General features: G+C 43.6%; 1 protein-coding gene across 1 annotated transcript in view; it reads left to right on the top strand.

Annotated features, from left to right (window-relative positions):
• Positions 1-7,184: 7,184 nt before the first annotated feature.
• The window catches only part of LOC147829449 (uncharacterized), a 30,899-nt gene continuing 22,162 nt past the window's right edge, over positions 7,185-15,921 (top strand). The window contains exon 1 of the mRNA XM_087205736.1: positions 7,185-7,943. Within this exon, the coding sequence (XP_087061862.1) occupies positions 7,390-7,943 (554 nt within the window). The 5' untranslated portion in view covers positions 7,185-7,389. The remainder of the gene's footprint in view (positions 7,944-15,921) is intronic.

The following is a 15,921-nucleotide window of genomic DNA, read 5'->3' as shown; positions in this document are numbered from 1 at the left end:
CTTGAATGCAATAGGATCTGTAAGATATTTTATTTTGCCCAAACTATATTTTATTTTTAAGCCAGTTGCCACCATACTCAGACTGTAAAATGTCGCCTTGAAATTGACATTTTCAGCTTGTTTTGGAGGCGGGCAGGCTTAGTGGCTCCAACTCGTGGGCCACAAGCAGCCTGTCAGCCGGGGACCAGCACTGGCTCCTAGGACCAGAAAGAAGCCAGGTCGCGCCGTAGGGACCGGCATACAGCTTCCTGCTCAAGTCATGGGCTTCCTCCTTGGCTGGTTTGAGATTGAACTGTAACTTCAGTTTTCTAATTCCAGGGAAAAAAATCTTGGTTTCATTTTGTATTAAATTTATTAATTAATTTAGGGAGAACTTCTAACATTCAGGATAAAACATCCTATCCGAGAGCAAGGGACATTTTTCCATTTGCGCAGCTATACTTTTGTGTTTTTTCACTAGTAATTTTGTCCTTTTCTTTATGTAGATTTTTCACATTTCTTTAGTTCATCCTAAATACTTTGTTGTTGCTATTTGAAAAGTTTTTTTCTTCCATTTTATATTCTAGCATTATTTGCATATTTGAAGGCTATTGATTTTTTATATATTTTTTTGAGATGCAAGGACTCCACCACTGAGCTACACCCCAGCCTCTGCATATTAATTTTATATCCTGCTCTTAGTCCATTTTCTGTTACTATGACTGAATACCACAGGCTGGGTAATATATAAAGAATGGAGGTTTGTACCTCAGACAAAGGACTACTATCTAGAATATATAAAGAACTTTAAAAAATCAGACCTCCCATATTTAAAGACCCAATTAAAAAATGGGCATCTGAAATGAGGAGACATTTTCAGACAAAGAAGTAAAAGCAGCAAATATGTGAAAAAATGTTCAACATCACTGGTCATGCGAGAGATGCAGATGAAAACAACACTGAGATTCCACTTCACCCCACAAAGAATGGCTGCTATCAAGAACTCAACCAATAACAAATGCTGGTGGGGCTGTGGGCAAAGAGGAACCCTGCTCCACTGCTGGTGGGAGTGTAGACTGGTGCAAGCACTGTGGAAATCCGTATGGAGATACCTCAAAGAACTAGGATGGAAGTCCCATTTGACCCAGCTATTCCCCTGCTGGGTATCTTTCCAAAAGAATTAAAAGAATCATACCACAGCAATATACGTGCAGCTATGTTTATAGTGGCACAGTTTGTAATAGCTAAAACCTGGAGACAGCCCAAGTGCCCATCAACTGGAGACTGGATAAAGAAGATGTGGGGTTTTTTTATAAAATGGAGTACTACTCAGCCATAAAGAATGAGAAACTAGAGACATTTGTAGCTAAATGGATGCACATTGAGGTGATACTCTTAAGTGAAATAAATAGGACACACGTGTAAATACCGAATAGTTTCTCTAGTGTGAGAAAATGAAAGTGTAAATAAAGATTAAAATGAGTAATTGAGGGGCAGGGATTTAGCTCAGTGGTTCCGCCACCTGCCTCGAAAGCACAAGGACCCGAGTTCGATCCCTGGTACCAAAAAAAAAAAAAAAAAAAAGAATAATAGATAATGTAGAATAGGAAGAAAAGGTCGAAAGGGGTAGGGAAAGTGAGAGGGGTAGGGGAAAGGAAAGAAAGGAAAGGAAAAAATATGAGAAAAGGAAAAATGGAAACAAAGTCTTTGTAAACAGGGAAGGGTGCAGGGGGTGAAGGGAGCACCGGGAATGGGGAAAAAATAAGAACCAAGATGCATCATGTACAGGTACAAGTTCTCAATGATAAATGTAAATGTATTGTATACCTAAAATGTACCAATAAAAGAATTTAAGAAAAAAAAAAAAAAGAATAGAGGGCCGGGGATTTAGCTCAGTGGTTTCGCTCTCTGCCTCGCAAGCACACAAGTTAAGTTTGATCTCTGGTACCAAAAAAAGAATAAAGATTTGCAGGGCGTAGTGGCTCATGCCTGTCACCCCAGCTCCTAGAGAAGCTGAGGGAGAAGGGCTGTGAATTTTATGCTAGCCTGGGCAATTCAGTGAGAGTCTGCCTCAAAATAAGTAACAGAAAGGCCTGGGGATGCAGCTCAGCGGTGTCCTGGGGCAGGGAGCGGGGGAGAATTGAGGTTGTTTGTTGCCCGGCGGGGGGACGACTCCACGTGGCGTCGCGGAGACAGGGAGCTGGCCTGGGCGCGGCACTGGTCGCTCTCCTCTTACAGAGCCACAGTGCGGTGGAGCCCTCACCCTCTGCCGATTGTCCCCGGAGGCCCCTCTGAACACCTTCAACACAAATTTGAGGATTAGCCCAACTCTCGGGGGACACGCTCACACCACATACCTCTACACTCTGTTCCGACTCAGGGTTTATGATTACTTCTCTGACCTTTTCCTGGTGCGCTTCAGGTTAGCTCAGGTAGACCGGGTTTAGCTCTTCCCGGCCCGCTCTCTGTTTTCTCTCGTCCACTTGCCTCGCTAACAGTTTATGAACGGGTGGAGACTGAGGGCGTCCTTGTCTTTTTCCACCTTAGTAGGAAACCTGCGCCATTTCTGTGCTAAACAAAAGTCCGGCTTTCATAATGTGTAATGTGTAATATTATTCATCAAGTCCTCTTCCCAGACATTCACCCGGAATGCTGTGGGCCGCGTCAGAAGCATGTCTGCATCTCCCGAGGTAATCATGGTCTTTCTCCTTGGAGGGGAAGGCGACCTCACTGCTCCCTAATGTTCAGCCATCCTTACGTTCCTGCCACAAAAAAAACCCCTGGGTTGTGGTGAATTGTTTTCTCACTGTGGTGACAGAGTCTACTTGTTAATATTTTTAGATTTTTGCATCAACTTTTGTAAGCAATACTAACCTATAAGTTTTTCTTTATGCACTATCTTTACAAATTTGGTATTAGTGTTATGCTTGCTTCATAAAAATATTTGGAAATTTTCCATCATTTTATGTACTCTGAAACGGTTTTTGTAACCCTGAGACTATTTTATCTCTACAGATACTCAATTGTAATTTTAAAACAAAACAAAAATTAGATCAGGATGTGCATATTGGTCCACACTGTTTTGTCCATGTAAAACTATTATTGGACCTCTTCCGATGTCAGTCCATAGACTGGCCTTGTTTCACTTGCTATTTAATACTTCTTCATAGAGCTGTATTACAGTTTGTTTAGCCAAGATTGGTGAACATTGATTTGTTTTCAGTTTCATGTTAAGACAGTATTTTCAAAGAATATTTCTAAACATATCTATTGGCACATTTGCAGGAGTTCTGAGGGTGGATTCCTTGACAAAAGAGTTCCTATTCACAGAGACCTGATCTAAAAAGAATATGGGAAATACAAGACACAGCTGAATTTTATAGAAAAGAAGAGGATGGGTAACGGCTATGAGAACTTTTTAAATTGCTTTTTCCATGGGAGAACCCAATACTAAGTAATTTTTTATTGAGAAGATGTGTATAAAATGAGCTGGGAACCTATTATCAAAAACAGATTTGTAAGAAATACGGCCGTTAGCTGAAATTATTAGCTTTCAGAAGTTAAAGCCCAAACGCTTTCTGAAAAATCTCCCTAAAATATACCTACAAATATGGAGATAGGATTCTAAGCAGAAAGGGTGAATTATTTTGCAAACCTGAACTTGAAAGGCACCGTGTTTCTCATAACATTTGGAAAAGTCAGTATGGGAACTTTTAGAGTCATTTAAATGGAACCGATGCATGATTTTTCCTGTTCATTTGTGGTTGTACTGCGTTTGAGTAAACCCACCTCTTTCCCGCATGCTTCTCCCGCGCTGCGTGCGGCTGGAGACCCACACCTAACCGCGTTTAACTCGCCGGGTAAGTTTCCGGCAGGGCCCATTCGGTTTGAGTCCTAGGTCACACAGAACTAACCTCTTGCCTTTAAATACTCTAATAAAATCTTCGAGGATGGAATCCACCAGTTTGTGTTTTTTGTTGCTGTTGTTTTGGGTTTTTTGGTACCGGGGATCGAACTCGGGTCCTTGCGCTTGCGCAGCAGGTGGCAAAACCACTGAGCTAAATCCCCGGCCCTGTTTGTTTTTAATAGTTTACAAAAACACATTTTTTGTACCAGTTCTTTCCCTTAACGGGTCTAGAAATTATCTTCTCTTTTGGAACTGTCAGCGCTTGATACAGCACACCTTCTGGGAGTAGAGGGCCTGCTGGCCCAATTATTTTGCATAATTGAGTGTCTAAGAGGTTAACTTTTCTCATATATGGGCAGGGTATGTAGAAGCAGTGACCGCATATTATATTGGAGCGCTAACTGTGTTGTGATGTCTTTAGAAATCAGGTAAGGACGTTGGAACTAAATATATTTTGAAAATACAGATGGCCTTCTCTCGACTGGATGGAAGCTCCCGAGTACCCTCACACAGTATCTGACATAAAAGAATGAGAATTGTGTAATCTCCAGCCTCAAATAGACTCTCAGTGTTGCTTATCAACGCTTACATGTTCATTGAAGTTACAGTTGGCCTTATTCCAGAAGGGCTGCACAGCAGCTGTTACTTTTCAGTCAGCTTTCCTCTCAGTCCCAACTATTTAAAACATTTGCTACCCAGGTCTCCTTTCTTAACCACTTTACTTGATTTTTCTCTGGGAGAAAAAAAAAATCTGTTTTAATTTGAGCGTCATATGCATAATCTGACTTTGCTACCATTATTTTCACTTCCTGTTCAGACCAAACTCCACGATGTCCTATGCCCTAATTCCCTCCTGGACGCTCAGTGATCTCCAGTCATGTTTCCCTTCCTCCTGGTATCTTCCTTCTCTCCTCTGTTGCCCGATTTTCCTTAACACGTCTCCACGGTGTTTCACTGAACAGTGCCACCAGAGAGGGAAGGTGCCATTCCTCCCTCCCTCCCTCCCTCCCTTCCTTCCTTCCTTTCTTCCTTCCTTCTTCCTTCCGTGTCCTTTCAGCCTGTGGGTCAGCCACGTTCTTCTATGCACTGTCATGAGACATTCATTTAATAGCTTGCATTTGCCCAACATTGCATTAGATGTTGTTGGTACAAAGATAAATGAGCCTCAGCAAACTCACAAGTCAGTGAGGCAGACACATGAACGGGTATTTGTGAAACGCTGAAGAAAGCAGGATGAGCTCTGTACCTGGTGTCACAGCAGCAGCAACGTAAACCTGCACTGCTTAAGGCTTAGTGCCGTAGATGTAAACCTGACTTGGGGTACGTCCTCCTCTGAAAGCGACTGTCCCTGTTCTGGATCCCAATGCTTGATATTGGTTAGTAAAATCATACTTTTTTTTTTGGTACCGGGGATCGAACTCGGTCGGGTCCTTCTGCTTGTGAGGCAGGTGGTGGAACTACTGAGCTAAAAGCTAAATCCCCGGCCCCCATACTTTTTAATTAAGTGATTTCTCTTTTGAAATAGGGCCTTACTACATAGCCCAAGATAACCTCAAAGTTTCCGTCCTTCTGGCTCAGCCTCCTGAGCACTGGGATTGTAGCTGCAACCAGCTAAGTCTGATCATTTTAAATAGTAAAATACATACAGTAGTAATATATAAAGAAAGTTGTTGTTCAAAATACCTATGGGCCATGTGTTAGTTACTTTTCTCATTGTTGAGACAAAATACCCGTCACTCAAAGTTAAAGAGGGAAGGTTTATTTAGCTCACAGTTTGTAGAGGTTTCTGTCCATAATCGGCTGTCTGCACGGCAGAGTGGCACATGGCAGAGGGGCATCGCAGAGGAGAACAGCTCATGGCGGACAGAAGGTAGCAAAGCAACAGGGGGACCTTAGCAGCATCTCTCTGCCCCTTTTTCTTATCCAGGCTACTTAGGGTGGGCAGCACTCACTCCCTTAATCCTAGTGTCCTTGAGCCTAGCATCGCACCATGAATCCATCCCAGCACCGCACACTCTAGACCCAGCCACCTCTGAGAAAGCCCCACCCACGACTGCACGAGGCTTTGAAGGACATCTAGACACAAGACATAACAGGGCATATGCTACTTTTTAATAAATAAGGGGGGTAGGTGGAAAAATAAGAATACATAAATATTTATAATTGCTTATCTATTCATAAGAAAAAAACTGAAAGGATGCACAATAAAATTACTAACAGTGAGATGGTGTTGAAAGCACAGGCTTGTAATCCCAGCACTTTGAGAGGCTGAGGCAGGAAGACTACAATTTCGAGTCCCACTTAACAATTTAGTAAGACCATGTCTCAAAATTTAAAACTGGGCCGGAGATACAGCTCAGTGTGAAAGGGTTTGGTTCAATCCCTAGTAACCACCACCCCCCCAATTCTAACAGTGGTTATTTATGTGAGGGTGAGGGATGGTTTTAAACTATAGTATTTGTTCAAGAAACTAAATTATAATGAAGACATTCTAGAGATCTCTGCACCACTTGCCTCTTCCAGCTTCCCTTTCTCTGCAACATTAAATAGCTCAAGCTGGTCTCGTCTATTAATTAAAGAGCTGGGAATGATGGTGCACATGCTGTAATCCCAGCACTGTTGGAGACTGAGCCAGGAGGGTCTCACACTCAGCTCAGGGAGTTTAGTGACAGAAAGACACCGTCTCAAAGTAAAAAGGCTGGTGGGGAGCTGGTGATGTGGCTCCGTGGAAAAGCCCTGGATTCCATCCCCAGTCCCCTCGTACCTCTCATGTTGCTCACTGGGGGTAGGTCAGGCACTCCCTGGGCTGAAACCCACATCTTCAGGGTCCCCTGTGAGGCCTGCAAAACGGCCAGCTCGAGATGCCCCTGCGTCGGCTGTTGCTCTGAAGCAACGCGGATCACAGTGGCGACACATCAGCTCGTCCTGCATGGCCGTCCTCGGCTGAGTGTCCATGTTTGGGTGGCTCGCAGTGGCCACCAGACTTCCAGCTCTGTCCTCCTGACGGACACACCAGGGACTGCCTGAGTCACCCCTCTGTGCGCTGAGGGGATGATTGTCACCTGGATGAACGCTTAACTGGGAAACTGAAAAACAAGCTGTTGCAAATGTTCTCCAAGTCCCTGGAATAAGTGGCTTGGGAGGAAAGTAGGGTTGGGTTGAAGTCCTGGCTCTCACTAAATTCATCAATTTAAGGGCCGGGGATTTAGCTCAGTGGTTCTGGTGCCTGCCTCACCAGCACAAGTTCCCGAGTTCAATCCCCAGTACCAAAAAAAAAAATTCATCAATTTAGACAAGTTGCCTAATGTCACCAAGCTTTCATGCTCCCTTCCTTACACATGGATTATACAGCTGGCCTCACAGATGAGATCATTTAGAGGAATAAGTGAAATAATATGGACCCAGCAATTACCACAGAGCCCATGCTCGGCAGAGAGCAGACTGGCGTTCCGGCCAGAAGGGAAGAAAGCCTCTGGATGCAAGACCATGACAAAGGCTAATGGATGCCCGTCCCGAGGAGTGGACTCCCTCCCACCGTGGGGTCCTTGCTGCCCCAGCCAGGAGCCTCCTCACAAGAAGCCCCAGCTCAGGAGGCTCTGTTTGGCCAGACCATGTTCCCAGATAAGAACCTCCAGGAAGAGCTGGCTGTGGGACTCGGCCTAGAGGAGAAAGCAATAAAGGTCTGGCTCAGGAACAGGCGGTTCAAACTGAGGAAGCAGCTGAAGCAGCCAGAGCAGTCACTCCAGCAGTCGAGCCCGATCCTTCCAGCCGAGATGAATGTGCCCTCCCGCCTCGGAACATCCACCAGCCCTTACTCTGTTCTTCCTGTGGTTTTAAATTTCGATAGCTCCCTTCCATGTCAGCCCACGAGCCCTTCTGACTGTTCAGAGGACTTTGTCTTCACACAGAGCCCCGAGACTGATTTCCAGTTGAAAAGGCTGGTGGCCTCTGGCCCTGCTCTATTTCCTGACACCTATGACATAACCCAAACCGTAGAACTGTACAGTTTTCCTGATGAGCGTGAGGTCTCTAGCTGTTTCTTCAGCTGTCTGTATCAGTATCCTTCTTTTACTTTTATATATATCCTTTTATTGGTACATTTTAGGTGTACAATATAATGACATTCATCATTGGAAATTTGCACCTTTACATAGTCTCTCTTGGTTCTTATTTTTCCCGCTTCCCCTGCCCTCCCTTCAACCCCTCCAGTCCTCCCTATTTACAAAGACTTTGTTCCATTTTTTCATTTTCTCATATTAACTCCATTCCCTTCTTTCCTTTCCCCTAGCTCTCCCACTTCCTTCCCCTTTGCCCCTTTTCTTCCTATTTCACATTATCTATTATACCTTTTGGTCCTTATTTATACTTTCAGTTTCTCACACCAGAGAAACTATTTGGTATTTACACATGTGTGTCCTATTTATTTCACTTAAGAGTATCGCCTCAATGTGCATCCATTTAGCAATAAATGTCTCTAATTTCTCATTTTTGATGGCTGAGTAGTACTCCATTTTATAAAAAAAAACCTCAGTTGCCCGTAAACTAGCACAAACAATCAACAAGTAGGATCTCATTTTACTAAAAAGCTTCTGCACAGCAAGAGAAACCACCAGCAGTGTGAAGACACAACACACAATGTGGGAAAAAATTTTCACCAGCAGTCCCTCAGACAAAGGTCTACTATCTAGAATCTATAAAGAACTTAAAAAAAATCAGACCTCCCAAATTTAAAGACTCAATCCAAAAATGGGCATCTGAAATAAACAGACATTTCTCAGACAAAGAAGTAGAAATGGCAAATAAACATATGAAAAAATGTTCAACATCTCTGGTCATTCGAGAGATGCAGATGAAAACAACACTGAGATTCCACTTCACCCCACAAAGAATGGCTGCTATCAAGAACTCAACCAATAGCAAATGCTAGTGGGGCTGTGGGCAAAGAGGAACCCTGCTCCACTGCTGGTGGGAGTGTAGACTGGTGCAACCACTGTGGAAATCAGTAAGGAGATACCTCAAAGAACTAGGACTGGAAGTCACATTTGACCCAGCTATTCCCCTGCTGGGGATCTTCCCCAAAGAATTAAAAGAATCATACCACAGTGATATATGTGCACGCATGTTCATAGCAGCACAGTTTGTAATAGGTAAAGCTTGGAAACAGCCCAAATGCCCATCAACTGGAGACTGGATCAAGAAACTGTATCAGTATCTTTCACCTGCAAGGTCCCAGCTAGAAGGACAGCATGTCTCTCTAGGCCTCCTTTGATGGTCCAGCTGTAGGTCCACCACCCCACCCCACCCCGCCCCGGGCAAACCTGCGTACCCAGTATGACAGCCAGGGCTCTGCTCCCTGCAGTCTCAGGATAGCCTCGCATTCCAGAGCCTCCCCACTAGGTAGACTTTGCATTTCTCTGACCGAAGTGTTTTAAAATTAATTTTATTGGTACATTTTGGATATACATAATGATCACATTCATCATAGGGAATTTGTACCAGTACATGATGTATCTTAATGCTTTTTTCCCATCCCGTCCTGTCCCTTCAACCCCTCTTCCACTCCTTATTTACAAAAGCTTCGTTTCCATTTTATTCCTTCTATTCTCTTTTTTTCTCTTGTCTCTTCCTTCCTTTGCCCCTCTCCCCTCCCTTGTTCCCTTTTCCATTTGAATATTTTTTTTCCTGTTTCCCAGTATCTGTTACACATTTTGGTCCTTATTTCCACTTTCAGTTTCTCACACCAGAGGAAGAATGCAATATTTGAATACATGTGTCTGGTTTGTTTCTCTTAAGAGTATGGACTCTGAGCAAAGTATTAACAAATGTCAGGTCATTTGGAAGTGAAGTCTTCTTGCCCCTTCTATATGACTTTTCTTTCCTTTGTCTGACTTTTAACCCAACTATGTAGGTCAGTGTTACTTTGTTTTATTTTGTCGTTGTTGTTAGGTATTTTGTGTGTGTGTGTGTGTGTGTGTGTGTGTGTGTGTGTGTGTGTTTCTGGCATTGGGGATTGAACTCAGGACCTTACACTTGCCAGGCAGGCGCAGTGCTGCTGAGCTGCATCCCCGGCCTAGTGTTGCTTTGATTACAGTACAGATATTATAAAATAAAATGAGAGGCTTTTTCCAAGTACAATTCAGTATTATACAATCAGCTCCAAAGTTCTCCATGGGGAAAGTTCTCCAAGCCTTGAGAAGGTCATTGAGACCCTAAAACTCTCTCTCCCTCTTTTTTTTTTTTGGTTTTGTTGTTATTGTTGTTGTTTTGAGGCGGAGTCTCGATATGTAGTCCAGACTGGCTTTGAGCTCACTGTATAGCCTAGGGTGGCCTTGAACTCATGGTAATCCCCCTGCCTCAGCCTCCAGAGTGCTGGGACCAAGTGCTGGGATTACAGACGTGTGCCACCAGGCCTGGGTTCTAAAACTCTCTCTTCTCAAAATTATTTTAAATTTGTTTCACAGATAGACAATGGCTTTAAGAGTAATTTTTTTTTTGGTCCTGGAGATTGAACCCAGGTACATTACACCACTGAGCTCTTTATATTTTTATTTTCTAATTACTCAGAACTTGTAATTATTCTATTATGCTTTAATTGTAAAATCTCTCCCCAAAATCTTGTGTTTTTAAATTTTTCTTTTGATATTGTTTTCTAATTTCATTCCATTGTATGTGGAGAACATACTTTGCAACATTTCAGTCCTTTTAAACTTCTTATTTTATGACCCCTAATGCCTTTTATTTTGTTTTGTGGCACTGGGTATTGAATCTAAAGCCTTCAAACTGAACTGCATCCCCAGCCCAGCCCTTTTTTATTTTTTATTTTGAGACAGTGTCACTAAGTTGCTAGATTGCCTGGATGGGTCTTGAACTTTCAATCCTTCTGCTTCAGCCCCCCAGAATGCTGGGGGTACAAGTCTATGCCACCACACTTGGGTCAAATACCTTTATTTTTATTTTTTACTTTTTGAAGCAAAACCTTTATTGGTATACTTATGATATACATGATGACAACATTCATCATAGGGAATTTGTGTCTGTACATGCTATATCTTGCTTTATTTACCATCCCTCCCCCGCTTCACCTCCTTTTTAAAAAAATCTTTGAAGTTTTCTCCAAAGGTCTTCATTTTCTTAGTTAATTCCTAGGTACATTATTAGAAACAATTATTGAGAGGTTCTTATCTTATTGTATGTCTATTACCAGTGTTGAGGAATTCTATTGATTTTGTAAGTTGATCATGTAATTGGAAAATATGCTGAAATATTGTTCTACAATTGTGACTATTGATTCTGTCAGTTTTCCAGAATTATCAGTCATTCTGTGAAAGAAGCTGTTTTATCTCTTCCTATGATATTTCCTAAAATTCTCATTATTCCTGGTCTCTTGTACTGTCTTAAAATGAATGGTGATGGTGATCTCTCCTCAGATTTTGTCAGGAAATTGCCTCTAGAGGCCCTAAAACTAAAGATCAGAGCAGAAATGATAAATGTTATGGCTTGTAGCTAGATGTCCCTCCAAAGCCTCATGCACTCACAGGTGGGGCTTTCCAGGGGTGACTGGATTTAGGGTATGTGAATATGGATTAAGGGTGTGTGATAACAAAATTAGTCTACTGATTGGTTTAGCATGGTTCTGGTTGTGGATAATGGGAAGCCCATCCTTGGTGTGGGTGGCACCAACAGGTTTGTATCCTGGATGGAATATAAGAAGAAAACAAGCTCACCGCTCACTGCCTTCTGCCTCGCTGCCTCCTGCCTCGCTGCCTCCTGCCTGACCTGCTATGGACTGTTTCTCCTCTGCACGCCCCTCTGCCATACCACCTTGCCGTGGAGCCAGCTAACTGGACTGAAACCTCTACAAACTGAGCTAAAATAAACCTTTCCTCCTTAAAAAAAACCAAAAAAACAAAAAAAAACCAGCCCCATCTTAGAAGCTTGGAAACATTCTCTTACCAGAAAGCATTGTTGTGCATGCTGGGCATCTTTACAAAAATTACTCATGGGTTAATGTGGGGGTTTTGGCCATATCTGGAAATCTAAACCCCCACATCTCAAATTGTTTCTGTGGGAAACTTCCAAGTTCCTAACAACTGACTTAGAAAGAAACTATTGGAATGCATCTTGTTTGGGGACAGTCTGTAGGTCCACATTTGTGACTCACTACCAGTGAAAAAAGAAAGAACAGTTATGCTACCATTACTGAAAGGAACTGCTCTTATACTTCTCTGAGGACAAGGGTCAAAAGTTATTTAGGGTAGCAGCCACGTAAACCCATCAGATTGAGCTGATATTTTGACTATTATATCCCAGCTATTAACTCCAGCAACTAAGGATATGCTTGTTAGTTTCCTTTAGTTGCTTTAAGGATTTAGCATTTTTAAGGACAGCAGAGGCTTTGCCTTTTGCAGCACTCCCTGTGCATTTGTATAACTGCTGGGCTGAAGCAGTCGTACCCCCCCCCAAGCTCTGAGGCTCTCTGCCCATGTATGGTAACTATGCCACCACAGTTCCTGATGCTTAAGTGAGCGAGTAGAACCCGTATTCCAATCCCAGCTTGAAAGGTAAACAACTCAGGGGCCAAGGTTAAGAATCTCCTGCACAGGGGCTGCATCAGTGGTGGAGCACTTGCCTAGGAGATGTGAGCCCCTAGATTCCATCCCCAGAACTGCAAGAAAGAGAGAAAAGAAGAAAAGAGTCTGTGTGTAGAATGCTATGGATACCACATAGATCAATAAAATTGTATTTGAGACAGTTGTTCAAAGAAAGGAAAATATAAATGATATGAAGCCAGGTCTACCCACACCGGGAGACTGAGGCAGGAGGATCACAAGTTCATGCCCAGCCCAGGTAACTTAGCAACTTAGAGAACTTTGGAGGGAGACTTTGTTTCAAAATACTTTTTTTTTTTTGGTACCAGTGATCAAACTCAGGACCTTGCACTTGCGAGGCAGGTGGCAGAACCGCTGAGCTAAATCCTCGGCCCTCAAAATACAACTTTTTAAAAGGGCTGGGGGGCAGCTCATTGCATGGGCCCTGGGTTCAGTCCCAGTACTGGAGGAAGAAATCTGAATGCAGTTGACATCCTAACAAAAACCCAGTCACTTTCCCTGTTTAAAATTCCTCCTGTCATAAGTCCCAAGAAGGCATTTAAACTCCATCATTTCCATTTTGTATGAATACCAGGAACATCAGTGTGTCCTTGCTTTCCTCTTTCTTGTTTAGATCCTGTGTATGTGGACAAAAGCGATGTCCATGACCTGTTTGCTCTTTAGTCTAGGTTTGCAACTCAGCTCCCAAGTTACTCACTGTCTCTTTTTAAGTTATTTTCTCTAAAAGGGAGAAGATAAAAAGTAGAACTAAGGGTGAATTCTCTCTCACTGTTGATGTCAGTGGTATTTAATGAACCACAGGAAAGTGTGTGAGGAAATCTCAGAGTGTTTGCCTTGCGTGAAGCCAGGGGTCCTCAACCCCTGTCACAGGAACCAGGCTGCAAAGCAGGAAGTGAGAGTCAGGAAAGGAGGTGAAGCAGCCTGTGTAGTTACAGCTGCTCCCCATCACCTGCCTGCCTCACTGCCTGAGCTCCACCTCTGGTCCGATCAGCAGTGGATCAGATTCTGGTAGGAGCATGAACCCTACTGGGAACTGTGCGTGTGATGGACCTTGTGTTCTCCTTACCAGAATCCAGTGCCTGATGATCACAGTGCATCTGAGGCAGTGATGCTAGCACTACAGAGTATAATATGTATTACAGACATACACTGATTTTAAAAAAATTTTAACCTCCTCCTTCCTCAGTCTGTGGGAAAATTGTCTTTCACAAAACCAGTCCCTGGATCCAAAAAAAAGTTATAAGGAATAGTGGTAAAATTTTGAGAACCATGGAAATTGAGCAAGCTGAAATTTTTTTCCTATAAAAGAAACTCATGGAACAGCAGAGCTCTCCAGTCACTTATGAAATACCTACTTTGCACCATTCCCAAAGATGCATGACAGGGCTTGAGTTCTGAAGAGAATCTTGGGGCAGAAGCAGAAACAGGAGTTATGCGTACCTACCAGCAATTGCTCTGGGAGATTTGCAGAAGATGCTGGAAATCCAGGTGAAAGACACCTATCCAGGGCCATCTCGAAGTGTCCCACGGAGAAGCAGACTGATAATCATGGCTGAGTCTTGCTGGCAGGGTCACAAAAAGTCACATATCCACACACATGCATTCATACAACAGTTGCCAACTTAAAGCACTACCATAAAGGTGAAGTAGTTCCTAGGATGGACCAGAGACTCCACGAGGTGGTGACCTGGGGACCCACTGAGGTTCCCTAACTCCTAGAACTAAATGTGAGGTGAATGCTGCTACTTTAATTTGTTCTTTCGTTCAGTGTCTATTTATTGGGCACATTGAAGGGTGCTGGAATCTTCCATGTTGATCAAATTCTCATAAAGATTATGGGCTATTTTGGAAGACAATGGACAAAAACCAGAAGTGGCAACTGTAATAGGTGTCATAATGGGAAATGCAGGATGCTAGGAGAAAGTTTAACTGAAGGCATTTGGGATTGGACTAGGATTGGGGGGAGTGTCAGGGGAAGAAAATGACATTTTAACTGAAACCTAACACTTTGTGGAGGAAGAGGGAACGGCATCTGAGAAGATTTCCCATGGAAAATGCCTGATATCGAAAGGACGGAAGGGTCAGGCTGAACCCCATACTCAGGGGAGGGAGTTGGTTATGGCAGGACCAGAGAGGAAGATGCTTCACAAGCTGTAGGAACTTTCAGATTTTGGACTTTCTGGGTAAAAGAAAAGCCATGGAGTGGCTTAAGCAAAAGAATTAACATGAAAAGATGGATATTTTTTAAAAAATCACTCCCTGTATATAGGGTAGTGGCCACTAAATGTTCTAAAGCATGTACTTTATCAGTAAGACATTTTGAAGTACTGGGAATTGAACCCTGGGCTTCACAGGCGTCAGGCAAGTACTGTACCACTGAGCTACACTCATAGTCCCTCAATAAAACATTTTAATCCTACACAGAACATAGTTATGTTGGCTATTACATATGTATGCCATAAATGGGTTATAAAATAAAGCATGAGATAAATAGAAACCCTCCTTTTTTTGCATAGCCACCAGCTCCTCGTGTGCACCTCAGGCTGTAGGTCATGCTTGGGAGCCGGACTGATCAGCTCTCTGGCACCCTAATGAATGTTTGAGGCGATCAACTCAAAGAGAAGAGATTTTGTTTGTTTTTGTGTTTGTTTGCAGCACTGGAAATTAAACCCAGGACCTTGGTATTAATCTACATCCCTAGCATTCCTTTTTTTTTTTTTTTAATTTTTGAGATAAGTTCTCACTAATCTGCTGTCTGACCTCAAGCTTGCAATCTTCCTGGCTCAGTTTCTCAGAACGCTGCGATTACCAGAGTGTGCCGCCACACCCAGGTAGAAAAGGGGTATTTTGGCCCATAATCTTTTTGGTTTTGGCCGGGGGTGGGGGTGGGGGGGGTGGGGGGGTGGTACTGGGGATCGAACTCAGGTCCTTGTGCTTGCAAGGCAGGCGGCGGGGGAATCTTTGAGCTAAATCCCCGGCCCTTGGCCTATAATCTTGATTACTTGGCCGCATTTCTTTTTGCTCTGGGGGGAGGCAGTGCATCATGGTGGGAGTGTGTGGCTGACAGAACCACTCACTTTACAGCCAGGAGCAAAACCAGGAAGGAGCCGGGGCCTCAGGGCCCTTTGCAGGAACAGCCCAGTGGCTGAAAGGCCTCCTGGCAGGCCGGCCTCCCGAGGGTTCCCCCACCTTGCAGTCCACCAGAGACTGAGGACTCAGCCTTCGTCACGTGGGCTTTGGGGGGGTGCTTCAGATCCAAACTGTAGCAGGAGCTTCCGGTGTGGAGTGGGAGGGCCCAGCAAGACTCGGGTGAGTCAGTGATAACCCAGGCAAGACGTGCAGTAGGCCGAAGAAGGAGAGAGGTGGAGATTTTAAATGCTGTCAAGGTCGAATGCCAAAGACCGGATGACTGGTTAGACGGGAGCA

Source organism: Heterocephalus glaber, unplaced genomic scaffold (genome assembly GCF_053883595.1).
Source record: "Heterocephalus glaber isolate CG9 unplaced genomic scaffold, H.glaber_assembly_v1.0 deba00000613, whole genome shotgun sequence".
Lineage (NCBI taxonomy): Eukaryota > Metazoa > Chordata > Mammalia > Rodentia > Bathyergidae > Heterocephalus > Heterocephalus glaber.
Note: the sequence above shows the minus strand (reverse complement) of the source record. Positions and strands in the feature narration are given on the sequence as shown.